Source organism: Apostichopus japonicus, chromosome 15 (genome assembly GCF_037975245.1).
Source record: "Apostichopus japonicus isolate 1M-3 chromosome 15, ASM3797524v1, whole genome shotgun sequence".
Lineage (NCBI taxonomy): Eukaryota > Metazoa > Echinodermata > Holothuroidea > Aspidochirotida > Stichopodidae > Apostichopus > Apostichopus japonicus.
The window spans coordinates 11305855-11327319 of NC_092575.1; the positions used below are offsets into that span (position 1 = coordinate 11305855).

The 21465-nt window shown below is 36.3% G+C and overlaps 2 protein-coding genes across 8 annotated transcripts in view; both read left to right on the top strand.

Moving 5' to 3' along the window:
- The window catches only part of LOC139981507 (uncharacterized), a 108171-nt gene extending 98831 nt beyond the window's left edge, over nucleotides 1-9340 (top strand). The window contains exon 9 of the mRNA XM_071993953.1: nucleotides 8981-9340. Coding sequence (XP_071850054.1) covers nucleotides 8981-9102 — 122 coding nt within the window. The 3' untranslated portion in view covers nucleotides 9103-9340. The remainder of the gene's footprint in view (nucleotides 1-8980) is intronic.
- Nucleotides 1-21465, top strand: part of LOC139981504 (uncharacterized) — a 45034-nt gene that overhangs the window by 18774 nt on the left and 4795 nt on the right. For 3 of the 7 annotated variants that reach the window (XM_071993939.1, XM_071993940.1, XM_071993942.1), the window contains exons 1-6: nucleotides 14166-15063; nucleotides 15302-15380; nucleotides 16154-16309; nucleotides 19164-19322; nucleotides 19687-19986; nucleotides 20332-20946. In XM_071993939.1, coding sequence (XP_071850040.1) covers nucleotides 14962-15063; nucleotides 15302-15380; nucleotides 16154-16309; nucleotides 19164-19322; nucleotides 19687-19986; nucleotides 20332-20946 — 1411 coding nt within the window. In that variant the 5' untranslated portion in view covers nucleotides 14166-14961. The other 4 variants (XM_071993941.1, XM_071993945.1, XM_071993944.1 and 1 more) reach the window with 4 other exon arrangements.

Sequence of the window (21465 nt, forward strand, 5' to 3'; positions counted from 1 at the left end):
GTTTTGCCACGTTTTGGTTTGAATGCTTTTGTGCAGGCTGAAATGCCCTCTTCGTTAGGGATATTTGTGTATAACGAAGACACATCCAAGGTAACTAACAGAGAAGATAAGGGAAGATTTTTTATTTCCCCAATTTTCCGGATGAAATCCGTAGTGTCCTGCACATAGGACGGTAGGGCCGAAACGAGAGGTTGGATGAGGAGATCCACGAATTTGGAAATTTTTTCAGTCGCTGTGCCATTACCCGATATTATGGGCCTCCCGGGATTGCCTTCTTTGTGAATTTTAGGCAGAAAATAAAAGCGACCAGGTTTTGGGTCGTTTTCCAGGAGGTATTGGCCTAACTTGCGGTCAATGGAACCGTTAGAGACTATCTTTTGGATGACTCTTTTCACGTTTTGTGTGATTTCTTGAGTAGGATCAGAATCTAGGAGTTTGTAGTGTTGAGGGTTGCCGAGTAGTCTGTTGGCTTCCTCTCTGTAGAATTGTTTGCCCATAGCGACAATTGCAGAACCCTTGTCGGCTGGCTTGATGACAATGTCATCGCGCTTCCGGAGTTCATGAATGGCATGTCTCTCAGTTTTGTTGAGATTGTCGCGGAAGTCTGGGGCGGAGGTGTGTGTTTTAACATCCTCTTCAATGGCCGAAATAAATGATTCAAGAGGCGCACAATGGGCCTTGGGTGGATTCCACGAGCTTTTTGGCTTAAAATTGGAATCCAAGTCGTTGGTTTGTTGCGTGGTGTTATTGCCATTTTCGTCGGCAAAAAATTCACGGAGACGTAAGCGTCGATAGAACAGATTTAGGTCAAGAGAAAGTTTCTGAGCGTTTACTTGCCGTGGTTTAGGGCAAAAATTTAGACCTTTGGAGAGTAGGTTTGTTTCTCCTGCCGAGAGTTGGCAATCAATGGTAACAACTGCACTTTTGGTGGTGTTGCATGCGGTCTGTATCTCTTTCCGACGGAATCTGCGAGACCTGGTTCTTTTTGAGGTTTCAAGTTGGGTTTCACCAGAAGACTTAACTCTTTGCGTGACATTATCCCTCTTCAATTTGTGACATTGTCTTGAAGCTAGGGTATGTGAGAGGTTCAAGCAAATTTTGGAGATGGAGTCAAGCTTTCTTTCGAACTCGTTCTTGGGGAGTTCTTTTTGCAGTTTTCTGGTTTTGGAATCAATTTGCTGGCTAAGTTCGTGAATTGTTTTGCGACAAATACTTATTTGCACAGCCGTTAATTCAAGCGAAGCATTCTTCAGGATTCCTTTCCAATTGGCAAAGCTGTCGCTATCAGAAAGTGGTAAACCAGCACGGACCTTGATTTTAAGTCCTTTTGGTACCGTTTTGTTTTTACGGTATAGTCTGTAGTTGGAAAGATGATGCCGATACCTAACCCGTTTTTCGGAAAGGCGTCGAAGCGTTTTCAAAGTTTCAAAGGTGCTCTCCATTTTGAAGCATAGTTGGATCAATTAGATACCAACAGTGAAAGATATAGATAGGAATAACGGAAAAACTGTTAAACAACTATGCTGCATTTAGAGAAAGGCTGGATCTCGAGTGAGATACAATAATTGAATATATATATATATATATATATATATATATATATATATATATATATATATATATATATATATAAATGAACAGTGAAAAAACTTTCAGCCTCCAAGCCGGATCTCGAAAGAGATACTTCGAACAGACTTGATGTTAATGCAATGGAGGTAAACGACAAAGGCAAATGAATATATATAAATGAAAAACGTAATGAGTTGGAAAATCAAGAACAGTGAAAAAACTTCCTCCACCGGGATATATGTATATATATATATATATATATATATATATATATATATCTATATATATATATATATATATATATATGTATATATATATATATATATATATATATATCTATATATATATATATATATATATATATATATATATATATATATATGTGTGTGTGTGTGTGTGTGTATTAGATATATATAATAGAACCCGGGCCTACCGCTTTATATGCGGACAGCCTAATCCCTAGGTTATGGGCGCTGGTTGTATGTCCAGGGTAAGGAAGGTCGTATCTACATATATATTTTGCCTCACGCTGTGTACAAAACCTGACAGTAAAAGTAAATAAAGACAAACATCAACTATTTCAGTGTAAGAGCACTTGTTTGCAGGATTCATGTATATCCCTCACACACAAGGCCCTACAACCCATCCAGGCAGTTTGCATTCCAGACAGACGGAATAGTCTATTATTTACTAGGTGTTGCTTTAACATGAAGAACTGTCTGAAAACTACGAATGCATATATATGATATTACTTAGGTTAGCCACAGGGAGGGATTACAGCAGGATCGTAAACTTTTACCTTTTGACATTTCACTTTGCACCTATTGAGTACCTACTCATATTTGTGATGTTGTGAGTCTTTATCAAACAATAGGTTAGTCCAAGTTTTAATGCTTTTGGTTCTTTCACTCATGTTCTACAGGATTACAATTTCCTTCAATCGTCCATGATGCCGGTCTTGAAACAGCTATGGATAATCGTCACTATGTGCATTCTACACGGTAGGACAAAAAGTCAAGTTCTTTGTTTTTGAATAGTAATAGTTTATGTAACCTGGAACTAATAGAGTTCAATAGGTTTCACCTTCACAATAAGTCTTTGGGATATACGTCTTATATGCCTTAAATCTTGGTGTTTGAGAAAACTATGATTTTTGTTTCGTAATCATTTCGGTTGAGGCACGTATGTATTATTGCAATGTTAGTTTTTACATTTTATCGGTTAAATGAAGAAAAAATAATTATCCGTCAACGTTTGCTTCAAATCGAATTTTGTAAGCCACAATGCAATAGGTTATACAATTATTAGATGAGTCGTTTACATTTCAGTAAAGGTTTAGTTTAGACCGGTGCAAGACATGACTGGCTATTAATTAATTAAGAAGTTTGTGAATGCATACCTCTTTCAGTTACTTGTTGAAATGCAGGTTTACTAAAGAAGGGACAAAATGTCGTTGTTTTAATACAGAGAATACTAATTGCTATTTCTAAATACAAATAAAACAAAACTGTTAGCAAACTGCTCATCCACTAAAGAGCATGTGTAAAGAGAATGTGTAAAAGTAAGTTGGCCTGACGTTACGATCCTAGCAGGATCTTTTTTCAGAGGCTAAATGACAAGCTTGTCATTAGCCTCTAAAGAAGACCCTGCTAGGATTGAAAAGTCAGGCCAACTTACTTTTACACATGCTTATTGCTATCAATATTAATTTATTTTATTTTAATTCCCAACACAACCGTTTTAGGTACTAAAAGTGTTTTGACAGACTGTACAAGTCACCAAAATGCACGAATCGGCAGTAGTTGGAAAATTGACTGCAGGCTACAAGGAGATTGGAGCGAAGTTAAATATTACCACGATAACCCAGTCGAAAGAAATTTACTAATTATGTCTAATCAAGGTAAGCCTTCAACATGTGTAAGAGTGAGTTATTCCCACGAGTATCCCATTAATACACAATTATATAGTAAATATACGTTATTCGATACATTTTTACTTTTTCAATTCAGCTTTCTTTCTTTTTGTATGATTGCTTTTTGATGATGGTGATAGTTTATAATGCCTAATAGGAGTTGATTAAATCTTAAAAGGTGACAATGTATATTTTCAAGGAATAATTGATATCCCTCTGTATGAATGTATAGGTAAAGGTAGAGGTAAATGGAAAGGCGTGGGTTGACACAAGTGAGAACAATCAAGAGACAAAATGAGACAATATAATGATTGAAATTTATCAAACTAGGCAGGCAGTTTAAAAAAAAACTTTAATTTTTTAAAATAAGGTTAAATTGAATAACGTGATGTACATGGTTTGCCGTACACACAATATATCACAAGTCATGTACAGCGAGAACAATTGATCAACTCGTGACTGTACAATTATACGCTTACTTACTCTTAAGGAAGGAAACGGCTGTTTAAATATAATGAGAAGCCGCATTAGCACATCCGTAAAATTATTATATTACAAGCTTCAGGAAGTATAGGTAAAGGTAGAGGTAAAGGGAAAGGCGTGCGTTGACACAAGTGAGAACAATCAAGAAACAAAATGAGACAATTTAATGATTGAAATATATCAAACTAGGCAGGCAGTTTAAATTTGTCTAATAAATAACGTGATTTACCAGGTTTGCCGTATACACAATATATCACAGGTCATGAACAGCGAGATCAATTGATCAACTCGTGACTGTACAATATACTCTTACTTACTCTCAAGGAAGTAAACGGCTGTTTAAATATAATGAGAAGCCGCATCAGCACATCCGTAAAGGACATATTACAAAGCCTCAGGAAGTAATATTCCAAACATAGGCTATCAGTGACATTCCCCGTCCATATCCATATAATAGGTTTGTCAGATATAAATGAAGTTTGTGAATGCCAATATCAATGTTAATGAAGGTGATATTATGTAGTATATTTACATACATTTTATGAACTTGATATGACTTTATGGATTCCCTTCATATCCTCCACATCAAACTTGAGATAATTCGAATATGGGCCAGATATAATATCCATATAAAACTATTAAAACCTTTGGCCATACATAATATAGAGTTAACAAAGTTGAACCCTTATATCATTATATAAGACTTTATATGGCTTTATCTGGATTCAATATTTATTGTCCACATGAAACATATATGAATTTGTTTTATATGGTTCATATACAAATATCATGTTCAGTTTAAGGTTTTTATATAAAATTCCCGATGCAACAGCAATATGTATGAAAATATTAGCTTTATATGTAGTATACCTTAGCAAGTTGTGCAGTACATGGGTCTGGTTAAAGTACAGTACATTACGATACCGAGATATCTAACTGGATGCATTGGAAAAACAGTAACTCTCCTAAATGTACACACCGTGGCTGTAGGCCTACTAATGTTACTGCTAGTAGTACAGTGGGCCGTGGGCTAAGCTAATTCGTGAATACCGCACAATGCTGTACTCTATGAAAACACTCTGTTGTCATATTCTTTAACTATAGTCAATAAACAAGCATAAGAGCTAAGAATTACTTATTTATTTGGGGGTTGTGGGTTGTTTTGAAACTATGAGTCTTTTTGTTTTAAATTTAATATAAAAAACTTTTAACAGGATATGCTGGATATGTCATTCTGAGTATGAAATGTTCTGGCTGGAGAATCTTTTAACCTCTTTGACATATTGGCTCGCTTTTTTATGTCAGATATTATACGTCATCTCAATTCTACTCCACTTTCAAGATAACGAGCATAGATTTGGAGTGGGGCGCGACATCGGTACCCTGGATATTGATGAAGATGGCGCCATGGTTATCAACAATGTTACAATAGATCTTATATCTTTGTATACGTTGATATACACCGACAGAGACGGACATGATTATCAACATGAATTTATAATTATAGGTAATGTTAGTACCATTCATTTAAAGAGAACATTTTTATAGAAACAAGTTCCTCTAATATCGAGGAAGAAAAATGTTGATCTTGTTATTACTTCACGGTTAGGTACAGCAGCAAAGCAATCATAAATGACGTTAAAAAATATATAAACTGAGAAAATGCAAATACGAATTTGCTTATACTGATTTACACGTAAAAACAACTTCCTTGAGCTATGTCATGAAAATTTGTATGATTGCAGAAGAATGTATCTTTGAAATAATAGAGCATAAAATGTGATTTTACTGACTCACACCAATCAGGTTACAGCTTCCTCATCGTTTTCACTTTTTTTCGCAGATTGCCCTGGCATTACTGTTTACGCCCATCGTGGATCCGACGCACTCATAAATTGTTACTTTCCTCAGTCTCAAAGGGTGTATTGGTACGATTCAACGTCACGTAATGCACGACCAATCGCAAGTCTTGAAGGAGGCCGGAAGGCGGGGTCAGGAGTCTCTGCTGGGAAATACGATATTACCAATACCTGTGGTCTGCTGATAAGGAATACTACTTTCAGCGACGAAAAAACATACCGTGTTATAGTTATTGTATCCAATATACATACATTAACAACAGATCAGAAAGTCGTTATTTATGGTAAGTCAGTGTTTTATATAAAGGTATGAGAATAACCCTAGCTGTAAACTGCCATTATTTTGACCTGCCATAGAAATTCGGTCCGGAGATAAAACTGTACCTACCAAACTCAGTACCATAATGCACCATGTAATCCAGTTTTCTAAGAAAGAAAAAAAGTAAAAAGGCCTGTGTTGGAATGTATAAGTTATAGTTTTAATGTGTTGTTTGTAGCAGGATCTTCTTCAACGACAAACTGAATTGAAAACAGTTTCAATATGCATTCGAGTGAGATTCTGCCATTATCGACACTTCAGGTACCCTTACTTGTTTACGTAATCTGGTTTTCTAAGGGTTTCGTTTATTCTACAGCAAGCGTCGAAACAGCGGTATTGTCAGTAGATATTTGCGAGGGAAGAAACTTCTGTTTAGTGCAGCTACAAGATCCGACATTTTTTATGTGTCGGGAAACAAATACAGGACCTCATACGTTACTGAGCTGGACAAGGAACACATCAAACGGTACACGATTAGTTAATACTTCTAAGTCCTTTGATGGAAACATGTACGAGGCATTCGTATCAACGAATGTAAATCTTAACTCGACAGACCGACTATATGTTTACATCTGTAACTCTATAATAGATATTCCAGCTAAGCCATTAAGACAAATAGTTGTAATGGTCGAAGATGAGAGTAAGGACTACATCACTACTCTGTTGAAACCGACATATTATAAGGCATATGATGACGTCAGGTTAGTCTGCACCAATAAGAATCCTTTGTTCATATTATGGAAAAGAAACCACGAAACTATTGGATACTACCACGAAGGCAAATCGGATGTATTGAAACCTGGTTACGAGCTTGATAAGGATGGATCGTTGCTCATTAACAAATTCTCATATACACACGAAGGTGAATATGTTTGTATCTACAACAATGGTAAAGTCGAGGAAGTACAGCAACATAATATCAAGACCCTTGGTGAGTGCATTTATTCTTTCAAAGTATCTTTAAATTTATGTATGATATACCCTACTTTCTCATATTGATTTCCGAATATGATCCTGGTTTTAAATTCCTTTCAGGGGCTCTTATCTGACGGCCCCAATATGAGATACAACGTCATAAGTAAACGTTAATTGGTCTGCAACATGATATTAAGGTCTCAAAGTCACTGATACATACCATTCAATAAAAATCCTTGCTTCATATTAACTAATTACAGTGTCATAGTATTGCTAAAGCTAGCTATATCATGACTAACAATCTCAAGATAAAGAGGTATATTGTCTTTCTAATGAACAAAACTTTATCTTCATCATGCCAATCGATCGGTAGGTAGAACGTTTGGAATATATATTGGAATCTTCGTCGTATCCGTAGTAATAATCAAAAAATAGCAATCTGCATCATGAAAATGGAAAACAAAGTTAAGAACTATACCGTTCATAATTTTCTCTTTTCTATTCATTAGTTACACCAATCAATCCTACACCTTCTATCGTTGGATGCTCAGAGCCATTGGATTGCACATTTAATGTTACAAGCAGTGGATATCTGACATGTGTAATAGAGGGCGTTCTTCCAATCGTGTACCCGAAATGGATCAACTATGAATATATCTCTTCCAGAATTACTTTCAGTCAACCACAGCTAATAGTGAGAAATGTTGGGTCTTTGTTTAACTTATACTTGACTACTTACTACGAAATAACGACTGACCAGGAGCGTTATGAAAGTGAGGCAGACGAAGACTGGCAGGCTTATGACGTCACAGCGTCCTGCTATGTGAACTACGAGGTTATTGGAAAACACAAGACAGACGTTACGCTGCATCTCCAGAAACGTACGTCAGGTGACTTCATACAATGTATAAGCTTGATGAGGAGATAAACTGTTACTGTATGATGATGCAAAAGAACTGTCAATTGAAATTAGTCCACCCCATTGGAGCTTGTTGAAACATTCTTTTTCTGGGAAGTGATCTTCAAGTAACAATATATGGAAGGGAAATGACTCATTTTTCAGCAGTTGGTTTTAGGTGTAGGGCGAAGGTGGAGAGGGGGTTATTTGGGGAGGGGGACTGTGGGGAGGGGGACATTAAAGGAGAAGCCAATTCCCCAACCCATGCAGACTGATGTGATAAATATGCTTGTGATGAATAACTCACACCTTATAAATAAATCGTCCGTTTTAAATGATCGCACTGTAAACATATCGAGCTTCATAAAATGACATAAAGATAAACAGAAACTAAACGTAAAAGACCCCTCGTGGCACCCCCTTTTGGTTCCGAAATCACCGAATTTAAATATTTCAGAAAACCTAATACGGACAGTTACATATGGAGAGCAAAATGGTATATTACCACAACCGTGACGTTAGGATTTTCTTTGCATTCAGAATAGTTACAGGCAACTCAAGGAAGTTGAAACTCACAAATCATGCGTTCGGATGAAACTTTATGCAGATTAGCATTTTTTCAGCTTAGGTTTAATTTTTCAGCTACTAAGTGTGCATCAATCGTCGTCAGACATAATATCTATCCTTTTGATTTGTTTCTTACAGCTGTAAAAGAGGATAGGATAAGAGAGAGGTTTGGAGGTATGTTTAAACATGCTGATAATTTTGCAATATTTCAAATATTAACATCGAAAATGAAAGTTCCGTGACGTGATATTTATAAGTACATGTTAACCTTACTACGTTATTTGTTACAGAGTGACTCAACAGTTTCCTTTCCTGTTAACGTCATATTGATGAGTATATCTAGAAACTGATTTTGGTGGGTCATTGCATGGGTATACTTTCATTTCTGGTAAGTATAATTAGCACACAACATTTGATGCTATATTAGTGTTAACAACCATTTCTCGTTTTTATTCCAGCAAATAATAACTGGGTGTGTGTCATCCCAGTCAGTGTAATGGCTGTCATTATGATTATTGCTTTCTGCTTTTCAAAATGGCAAAGCAAAAAAGGGGACCTGCGTCAACAAGAATACATCTGATGCCGAGAATAATTATAAGAACAACGGTGAAGACAACCCAGCCAAGACAATTGAGATTTAAGAGAAAGAGAACTGTAAAGAACGACATGGATCCATTAGTCATTAAAGATAACATGTCTTTAGTGATAACATTCATGGAGAACGAAAAAAAATACTTCATCATTGATATCTTTTTCTGCAGTTAGTAAGAAGTACTGCTTGTGGTACCATTTGATGAAGTCAATGTTTTTTTAACTATATACATAAATCTTGTAAAATATGTTATAAAATAACTTAAGTATATATATATATATATATATATATATATATATATATATATATATATATATATATATATATATATATGTTATATGTTATATATGTTATGGTATATATGTTATGGTATATATATATGTGTTATGGTATCTCCTCAACATAAACGGGTTATGAAATCAAAAACCGGATATGTAGGTTAAATATTCGAAGATAAACCATAAGATATCTAGTTACACCTAAATTACTGCCCTTGAGTTACTTACTGCCCCTAGGCTTCCTTCTGTCTCTGAGCTACCAATATAGTGCCCTTGAGATATCTAATTACACCTAAATCACTGCCCTTGAGTTACTTACTGCCCCTGAACTGCCTACTGAATCTGAACTACCTATAGTGCCCTTGAGATATCTAATTACACCTAAATCACTGCACTTGAGTTACTTACTGCCCCTGAGCTGCCCACTGAATATGAGCTACCCATAATGCCCTTGAGATATCTATTGCACCTAAATTACTGCCCCTGGGCTACCCGCTGTCCCCGAGTTATCAACATTTCCTGAGCTTCCTATATTGTCCCATCGGTCCCTGGGATACCCACTGGTTCTGAGCTACAATATATCCCTCCACTACCTACCTATATACAATGGTGATTACAAAGCTGAGGGACGAGGACCCTTCTTCCGTCGTCTCTTCTGTCAGCAATTTCTGTCTGAACGTATATGTGCCCTGACTTAAAGACTTGTATTTTTAGTTCCTCTTGCAAGCAGGAACTCGCGAAGAAGCCGTCATTGGCTTATCAAAGCCGCAAGCTGGCCGAAGTCAGTCTCTTACATTTATATTTAACGTCCATGATTATGAATTGTCAATTGTCAACAACTCTGTAACTGAACGACATACATTAATCTTGGAGTGACTCGAACCGGGCCCTTATGATTGGAAGGCACCGGCGTTAACAACTGAGCTAGCACTCCACTGTTTTAGATCTAAACTTCTTAGTACTTTAGATATAGACTTAGATTTCTTAGATGTATATAATTACCTATTAAAATACTGAGGTGATGGGTTTCTTGGAAAGATCCGCACATCCAGAAAATAAAAGATGAAACATGAAGAGGCTATATGTTCAGTTTGTTTTTTACTGAAGCCGTCGCAACATAAAACTGCCGAAATATTGATCAATCGGAGTTTTAAGCACACGCACACTGCTAGAGAGTCCATGATTTTCTACGTAACGACAGTCAGAGTTGTGTCGGTTCGCGTTCAGTTTTTATAGAGACATCACCAAATCTTGGGTATATACGCCAATTATGCAATAGTAATTTTAATGTTATCGATTATTAGACGTTTAAGGTGGACGTTGTTGCATGTACACTTTCATCGACGATGGGCCAATTTCTGATACATGTTCGTAGGATCTCCGTCTAAGACATATTCCTTCTCACACTTTCTGAATGCTAAATGTCTTCGGATTTCGACTATGATGATGATACGTGCTTCATTGATTGGTTGTCGAAAGCAAAGTACGCAGTTGTTGTATCCCGGCGGCTTGTCATGGACACTTTCTTTGTACGATGGCATTGTGCCATTGGAAAGCGATGAAAGGATCACCTCTCTGTTATATAAATACATGAAGGCTGAAGCGTTAGGTATTCCGTTAGCAGCGTATATAGTGAACTAAACCAAGCGCATTCCATTAATAAGTTACACAACAAAATACTCCAGCACCCCTCATCCCTCCCTAGAAGAGGTATAAGTGATATGCGCCATAGCGCCCAGAATGAGAAATTTTCGATAATGAAAATAATGATGTATATGACTAGCAGGGTGAGTTACAAAAATTCCGTGATTGATCTAAAGTAACTTGACTAACAGAGTGTGTTGCAGGAATTCCGTGATTAACCCTAAAGTAACCTAACTGCAGGGTGTGTTACAGGGACTCAGTGATTGATCTGAAGTATCCTAACTAGCAGGGTGTGTTACAGGGATTCAGTGATTGATCTAAAGTAATCTAACTTCAGGGTGTGTTACAGGGATTCCGTGATTGAGCTAAAGTAACTTAACTAGCACGGTGTGTTACAGGGATTCAGTGATTGATCTAAAGGAACTTAACTAGCAGGGTGTGTTGCCGGGATTCCGTGATTAACCTTTAAGTAACCGCACTCAGAGTGTGTTACAATGGTGCGCATCAGCTAAGGTATCATATGTACGCTGATGACACTTAGCTTTACCTCGCCATTGATCCAAAAATAACAGATCCAATCGAGGGCGTCATACTAAAGGTCCAATCTTGCATCTAGATGATATTCAGTCAGGGATGACCCACAATCACCTATCAAACTGAACACTGATAAAACTGAAGTCTTGATTTGTGACAGAAAACAAGAAGTAGCAAAACTGCATGTAACACAACTAAGCATCAGTCAATGCAACATAAATATTGTCGATAAAACATCAGTCTGCAATCTTGGAGTAAGAATTGATCCTGAACTCAATATGGAAGAACACATAAAACACTTTTGTAAATCAACTTATTTTCATTTGCGCAACATCAGCAAGATTAGAAGATATCTGACTAGACAAGCAACTGAATAGTTGGTGCATACCCTGATAACATATCGACTTGACTACAGTAATTCTTTGCCCTATGGAATTACAAATGCACAAATGAATTGACTGCATCGAATTCATAACACCGCCGCACGAATAGTGACAAAAACTCCTAAGCTAAGTCATATAACGCGTTTGTAACGAAACGTCAAAGACAACATGAAATGATAACATAATGATCTTTATGACGGAAAATATTGTTACGTTGGAATGCGAGAGGTCTCGATAATTAATTTTAACGAGACACAAGCCTTGGTTCGTTTCCGTAAGGAACACAGACAAATTGACGAGTCTAGAGATTTTAATTGAAACGTAAACTATATTGAACAATGGATTTCGAACCAACAACAACAAGTGGTAATTACAAATATATAGAAAATTACTCACAAACTTAACAAGATAGGATACACTTTAAAACACGCTGGTCTCTTCCAACGGCGATATCCCACAGCGGCCACGACCTCGATGACGACGATTCTCGGTCCGTTGTACCGCGAAATTCACTGGTCCTCGACGAAGTTTCTCGCGATCCCAGAAACAGCAGTCACCTTCTTTCCGGCGATGCTCCAAAATAGAAGACGGACTTCCAGCCACAATAGAGTGAAGCACAAGTCGAACTTCTCGCCGACTAAATATTACCAAAGTCAGTCCAAAATCAGCTTTATAGCCACCAACTCCTGGCGTAACGAACTTCCTCAACGGAGACAGAAATTCTTCACCTTCTCCGAAATAAAGACTGGAAAACTGTAGTTTCACAGCAAAGTCCTCTTCAAACTTCTGAATGGAAGTGTAGAATCAATCTTGGTATCGATATCTCAATCCCTCAGAAACTACTGGTAGTTGAGCACTGACGATATATAGTAGAATGGGTTAATATTTGTCGTCGCTTGTATTCGTTCAGAAACTGAGAAACTCTCCGATCTGGGCGGGTTTATATACGATTCGCCATGTCAAGAATCATCTAGATCTTTCTCGATACAGTTGACCCAGTTTCTCTATTCTTGGAAGTCCTTTGCATATCTCGCGAACGTTCCAGAGAATCCACGAAAAGTGTGCACAGCGCAACGGGACTTCACGTAAACCGACGTTAACCCGAGACCAGCGCGTCATCATAAGGAATATACCAGAACAATCGTGTATTATAACATTGTGACACGGTAACCCGACCTAATTTCTCAAATACTGATTTATCACGTAGGCAATTTCAATTACTCTCCACATTATAACATTAGGTTTCTCACTAGCAGTGACTAGCGTTAGGCTACAATGGGCCCTCGTAACAATATGATTAAAAAAAGAGAAAAATTTTGAAGGTAGCTTGATGGTAGCTTGCTCATATATAAGTTAATATATGAATCAATGTTCACTATAAACACACATTCAACCATAACCATAGGTACCATTCTTTTTTAATTGATTATCATTCACATCCGTTTTCAGAATACAGGAAGGTTTAAACTGAAATAAAATATACAGAAAAAATATATATTAAAAGACCGAACTATTCCTGTCAGGGTATCTAACTATATGGTTTATATTTATATATCTGTTTGTATTCCAAGCAAAAGGCAACAGGTCTACATGCGTGGAAACTGATTGCCGTTTGCTAGGTAGCCTACTCACCAACTTCTCATTTCATTAAATAAGCACTGACTTTGCACAAAATCTAAAAGCTAACATCAATTAAAGACCAATATCGAAACAATTAGATCGTTAAAGCTGAACGACGCAATATCATGAATCTTATCTGAACGTTCAACTAGTGTTGTTTCCTTTTTTTAATATAATGACGAAACACACTCATGGGTTACAGGCCCACACATACACATACTTTCACCTACAGAGACCCATCTGCCTGCAAGACTATATACCAAAGGGGATGTTGTGACCAACCAACTTTGGGCTAAATTAAACATTTATCTGCAAAATGTTTAATTGACAACTTATCAGAAGTTGGGGCAAAGTTTTCTGATGTTGTTGCACTTTAAGCTTCCGTTTACGGCTTCAGGAAGAAAAACTTATGAAAACAGGAAATGTGTACTTTTTGTGACTCCAACCTATAATCAGAAAACCGACCAAACATAACAATTCTGCCACATTGGAAGAGTGTAAGGGAGAAACCATGGAGCTATAAACAGATGGAGAAACTATCAAGTAAGCTGCCGTCCGATGGAACTCTATGTGTAAGATTTTTTTCAATGATTGTTTTTTATTCATATATTTTCTTATTAACGTCTCGGGAACGACATGCTGTAAGTTACCACATACATCTACTATGATATGTACTTGCTCTACTTATATGTATTAAACACTTTTGCATCAGGAAGTGAACAATTAAATATTATGTATATTATTTTTTTTAAAAGAGAGAAATAAGATATGACTTATAATTGACAAGTTAGGAGTAATGTTTATATATATAAAAATAATGTTTATATATCCGCCGGAGGCTGGAAGTTTTTTCACTGTTCTGGATTTTCCTTCTCATTTCGTTTTCAATTATATTTATTAATTTGCTTTTGTCGTTAACCTCCATTTCATTAACATAAAGTCTGTTCAAAGTATCTCTTCCGAGATCCGGCTTTAGGAATCACAAATGATTTTCGAGTTGGTCGGCATCATGTTTGATCTCTATAGAGTAAGGCAAAATATGTCACCAAGAACAGAACTAGTATTGTTCGATACATGTGGCAAACGCCTACAGTGGAATTACGACCTTCCTTGCCGGTACCGGTTTCGAACCTCTGGACATACAATCAGCGTCCATAGTCTGGTGGTTAGGGTGTCCGCGTACAAAGCGGGAGGCCCGGGTTCGAATCCCGGTGGGGGCTGGAAGTTTTGTCACTGTTCTGGATTTTCCTTCTCATTACGTGTTCAATTATATTTATAAATATATATATATATATGTTGATACTAGTTGAGACTAGTGGAACACTAGTAGTTGTAACTCGGAGTTTCACGCGTTATAGTGATCGTCAGACAACTGGTAACTTCACGTTATGCTCCATGAATATATAGGATCCTCGTCGGGGTTGCCGGGGATTATAGAATTGTTGGTGTATTGTTCTGCCGGTGTATTCTCTTTTGCGTCCGTTCTGTTGGTGGGTTTGTTAGACTTTCTTCGGTGTTTATAATATTACTTATATTACTACTAGGTAAGCAACAGGGAGGGAATACATCAGGATCGTAAGCGATTACATCGCCTATTGCGAACCTTCTCATTTTTGAGATGTTGTGTGTCAAGCGTAATTGTTATCGCTCGAGATCATCGTCTCTTTATCAAACAGTAGGTAAGTCCAAGTTTTAATGCTTTTTGGTTCTTTCGCTCATGTTCTACAGGATTACAACTTCCTTCAATCGTCCATGATGCAGGTCTTAAAACATCTATGGATAATCGTCACTATGTGCATTCTACACGGTAGGACAAAAAGTCAAGTTCTTTGTTTTTGAATAGTAATAGTTTATGTAACCTGGAACTAATAGAGTTCAATAGGTTTCACCTTCACTATAAGTATTGGAGATATATGTCGTATCTGCCTTAAACGTTGGTGTTTGAGAAAACCATGATTTTCGTTTCGTTATCATTTCGGTTGACACACGTATATATTATTGCAATGTTTTTTTTTTACATTTTATCGGTTAAATGAAAAAGAAATTATACGTCAACGTTTGCTTCAAATCGAATTTTGTAAGCCACAGTGCAATATGTTTTACAAGTATTAGATGAGCCGTTTACATTTCAGTAAAGGATTAGTTTGGACCGGTGCAAGACATGACGGGCTATTAAGTAATTAAGAAGTTTGTAAATGCATACCTCTTTCAGTTGCGCTGTTTTATTACATGTTTAAATGCTGGTTTCCTAAAGAAGGGACAAAATGATGTTGATTTAATACAGAGAATACTAATTGCTATTTCTAAATAGAAATAAAACAAAACAGCAAACTGCTTATCCACTAAAGAGCCTGTGAAAGAGAATGTGTAAAAGTAAGTTGGCCTGACGTTTCGATCCTAGCAGGATCTTCTTCAGAGGCTAAATGACATGCTTGTCATAAAGCCTCTGAAGAAGACCCTGCTAGGATCCAAACGTCAGGCCAACACCCTATTACACATGCTATTTCTATCAAAAATAATATATTTTGATGAGAAATACTAAACTCTATTTTATCTTAATTCCAAACACAACCGTTTTAGGTACTAAAAGTGTTTTGACAGACTGTACAAGTCACCAAAATGCACGAATCGGCAGTAGTTGGAAAATTGACTGCAGGCTACAAGGAGATTGGAGCGAAGTTAAATATTACCACGATAACCCAGTCGAAAGAAATTTACTAATTATGTCTAATCAAGGTAAGCCTTCAACATGTGTATGAGTGAGTTATTCCCACGAGTATCCCATTAGTACACAATTATATAGTAAATATACATTATTCATGATTGCTTTATATGATGTATGATGATGGGGATAGTTTATAATGCCTAATAGGAGTTCATTAAATCTTAAAAAGTGACAATGTTTATTTGAACAATATGATATAATAATTGATATCCCTTTGTATAGGAATGTATAGGAAAAGGTAGAGGTAAAGGGAAAGGCGTGCGTTTACACAAGTGAGAACAATCAAAAGTCAAAATGAGACAATTGAATGATTAAAATATATATCAAACTAGACAGGCAGTTTACATTTGTCTAAATGAATGACGTGATGTACATGGTTTGCCGTACACACAATACATCACAGGTCATGTACAGCGAGATCAATTGATCAACTCGTGACTGTACAATACTGCTTACATATACTCAGGAAGGAAACGTTTTTTTTTTTTTTCATATTGTGAGAAGCAACATCAGAACAACCGGCATAAACCATATTGCAAGGAAGTAATAATCCAAATATAAACAACCAGTAACATTCCCTGCCCATATCATTATAATGTTTGTGGTCAGATATAATAATAAAAATTCAGTTGGTGATTGCCAATATAAATGATTATGAAGGTCATATAAAGTAGAATCTTTACATCTTTACATGAACTTGATTTGACTTTGATATGGATTCCCTTCATATCTTCCACATCAAACTTGAGATAATTCGAATATGGCCCAAAACTTTTGGCCATACGTAATATGAAGTTTTATAAAAATGTTAGTCCATATAAAGTTTCATAAAGTTAACAAAGTAGAACTCTTATATAATTATATAAAACTTTATATGGCTTTTTGTGGATTCTATATATATTCTCCACATTAAACATATATGAAATTGCTTTAAATGGTTCATATACAAATATCATGTACAGTTTAAAGTAGAACTATAGTGACAGAAAAAATTCTTCTTTTCATATATAATGTAGTTTATATGTTACCAAGCAATATATTTTTTTAATTTTCTAAATAGCACACCGGAAAGTTATAAAAAAGGGAATTAAAACATCGTTTTTTCGTCTCCGTGATTGATACGAATTTAGGAATTTGCAAACACTGCAACGACCTTGAACAGCCCTCAAGTCAGTGAATGACGTCACTGTGATGATCTGTTCTGTTGTGCACTGTTCAGTACGGAGCTGTGCGTGCATTTCGTGTCAGCAAAACTGTTACTTTAGTTTAATTTTCCGGCGTAATGTTCAAGACATAAATAGATAATGAATATCATGGTGTTTTTTATTACTTCACCACGTGTTTACAAGGTTTTTTTTACGAAATTTGCGACGATTTCGCAATATCTGAAGAGGTAACTCGCAAGCTGACCCAAAGTAACGTAAATCACAAGATCACGTTGTTGGCTGGTTTTGAGTGCTGTATGAATGTGCTCACTTACCTGTCAAACTGGCACAATAATAATAGTGATGATAGTCTCAAACGTAGATTAGTATAACATCCGAAAGAAAATCCAAAGTTCTAAACAAAGCAGAATCGCTTGTATGCACTAGGCCTACTGTAAAACATAAACGTTCCTTGTTCCGTACGTTATTAAATCTAACAGAAAGGTTCCATTGAGCTTGAAATACAACCGCATTTGAACTCGATCGAGTGGTTAGTCTAGCTCTAACAATTTTCTCACTACATGCAATGCCTATTGCGTTTATTCACATGCATGCCACGTGGATTGGGCCTCAGGAGGAATCATATTCTAGTCCATCTTCACGTTTATGATCCGCAAACGGTACTTTCACACTGTGCAAACATTATTGACAGTGTGCGCTACCGTAAGTAATACTTACACGATGTTTTGTTTCGCTCGACCATACATACGCTTGGAAAATTAAAAAACCTTATTGTAGAGTCCACATTCGATCTGTTGCATCCCCCTACAACCCAATTTCTTGGCATTTTGCTAGTGGTTTAGGTTGTTTGTCGAGTCCAATATAGAGTAGGTTGCCACTAAACTTACACACTCAGTGCACACAGCTGAAGAACACTACGCCGAGCTCACTTTGTTATCATCATAATGACGTCACAGGTCACTGTAGATCACGTGATCATCATATCGCTTTTCGCGAAAAGCCCAATTTTTGTTTAAAAAATCAACGAGTTTAGGAATGTTTTTTCAGCCTTTCCCAACATCGGATTGACTTGAATTTTCACATGTGTAAAACGGAAACCAACTAGAATACTCTTGAATAAAATCGTATTTCTGCTGAAAATCACTATCGTTCATCTTTAAGGTTTTTATATAAAATTCCCGATGCAACAGCAATATGTAGAAAAATATTAGCTTTATATGTAGTATACCTTAGCAAGTTGTGCAGTACATGGGTCTGGTTAAAGTACTGTACATTACGATACCGAGATATCTAACTGGATGCATTGGGAAAACAGTAACTCTCCTAAATGTACACACCGTGGCTGTAGGCCTACTAATGTTACTGCTAGTAGTACAGTGGGCCGTGGGCTAAGCTAATTCGTGAATACCGCACAATGCTGTACTCTATGAAAACACTCTGTTGTAATATTCTTTAACTATAGTTAATAAACAAGCATAAGAGCGAAGAATTACTTATTTATTTGGGGTTTTGGGTTGTTTTGAAACTATGAGTCTTTTTGTTTTAAATTTAATATAAAAAACTTTTGACAGGAAAGGCTGGATATGTCATTCTGAGTATGAAATGTTCTGGCTGGAGAATCTTTTAACCTCTTTGACATATTGGCTTGCTTTTTTATGTCAGATATTATACGTCATCTCAATTCTACTCCACTTTCAAGATAACGAGCATAGATTTGGGCGCGACATCGGCACTCTGGATATTGATGAAGATGGCGCCATGGTTATCAACAATGTTACAATAGATCATATATCTTTGTATACGTTGATTTACACCGACAGAGACGGACATGATTATCAACATGAATTTATCATTATAGGTAATGTTAGTACCATTCATATAAAGAGAACATTATTATAGAAACAATTAACTCTAATATCGAGAAAGGAAAATGTTGATCTTGTTATTACTTCACGGTTAGGTACAGCAGCAAAGCAATTATAAATGACGTTTGGAGAATCACAAACAATGAAATATCATAAAAAAATATATATAGTAAGAAATGCAAATACGACTTTGCTTATACTGATTTACACGTAAAAACCAACTTCCTTGAGCTATGTGATGAAAATTTGTATGATTGCAGAAGAATGTATCTTTGAAATAATAGAGCATATAATGTGATTTTACTGACTCAAACCAATCAGGTTACTGCTTCCTCATTGTTTACTCTTTTCTCGCAGATTGTCCTGACATTACTGTTTACGCCCATCATGGATCCGACGCACTCATAAATTGTTACTTCCCTCAGTCTCAAAGGGTTTTCTGGTACGATTCAACGTCACGTAATGCTCGACCAATCGCAAGTCTTGAAGGAGGCCGGAAGGCGGGGTCAGGAGTCTCTGCTGGGAAATACGATATTGCCAATAACAGTGGTCTGCTGATAAGGAATACTACTTTCAGCGACGAAAAAACATACCGTGTTATAGTTATTGTATCCAATATACATACATTAACAACAGATCAGGAAGTCGTTATTTATGGTAAGTCAGTGTTTTATATAAAGTTATGAGAATAAACCTAGCTGTAAACTGCGATTATTTTTACCTGCCATAGAAATTTGGTCCTCAGATAATACCTACCAAACTCAGTAACATAATGTACCCTGTAATCCAGTTTTCTAAGAAAGAAAAAAAGTAAATAGGCCTGTGTTGGAATGTATAAGTTATAGTTTTAATATGTTGTTTGTAGCAGGATCTTCTTCAACGACAAACTGAATTAAAAACAGTTTCAATATGCATTCGAGTAAGATTCTGCCATTATCGACACTTCAGGTACCCTTACTTGTTTACGTAATCTGGTTCCTAAGGGTTTCGTTTATTCTACAGCAAGCGTCGAAACAGCGGTATTGTCAGTAGATATTTGCGAGGGAAGAAACTTCTGTTTGGTGCAGCTGCAAGATCCGACATTTTTTATGTGTCGGGAAACAAATACAGGACCTCATACGTTACTGGGCTGGACAAGGAACACATCAAACGGTACACGATTAGTTAATACTTCTAAGTCTTTTGATGGAAACATGTACGAGGCATTCGTATCAACGAATGTAAATCTTAACTCGACAGACCGACTATATGTTTACATCTGTAACTCCATAATAGATATTCCAGCTAAGCCATTAAGACAAATAGTTGTAATGGTCGAATATGAGAGTAAGGACTACATCACTACTCTGTTGAAACCGACATATTATATGGCATATGATGACGTCAGGTTAGTCTGCACCAATGAGAATTCTTTGTTCATATTATGGAAAAGAAACCACGAAACTATTGGATACTATCACGAAGGCAAATCGGATGTATTGAAACCCGGCTACGAGCTTGATAAGGATGGATCGTTGCCCATTAACAAATTCTCATATACACATGAAGGTGAATATGTTTGTATCTACAACAATGGTAAAGTCGAGGACGTAAAGCAACATAATATCAAGACCGTTGGTGAGTGCCTTTATTTTTGCAAATCTCTTAATTTATTGTATAATATACCGTTCCACTGATTATAAACAATACCGTTTGTTCCATTTTTCTTTTTCATATTGTTTTCCGAACATGTTCCTGGTTTTAACTTACTTTCAGGGGCACTTATCGGACGGGCCCAATATGAGGTACAACGTCATAACTAAACGTTAATTGATCTGCAACATTAAGGTCCCAAAGTCACAGATAAATAATATTCATCAAAAAGCCTTGCTTCATATTAACTAATTAGTACAGTGTCATAGTATTGCTAAAGCTAGCTATATAATGACTTACAATCTCAAGATATTGAGGAATTTTGTCTTTTCGATCAACAAACCTTTATCTGTATAATGCTAATCAATCGGTAGGTAGAACGCTTGGAATGTATTTGGAATCTTCGTCGTATCCGAAGTAATAATCTAAAAAAAAATCTGAAAATGGAAAACAATTAAAAACTATACCGTTCATAATATTCTCTTCTTATTTCTTTATTCATTA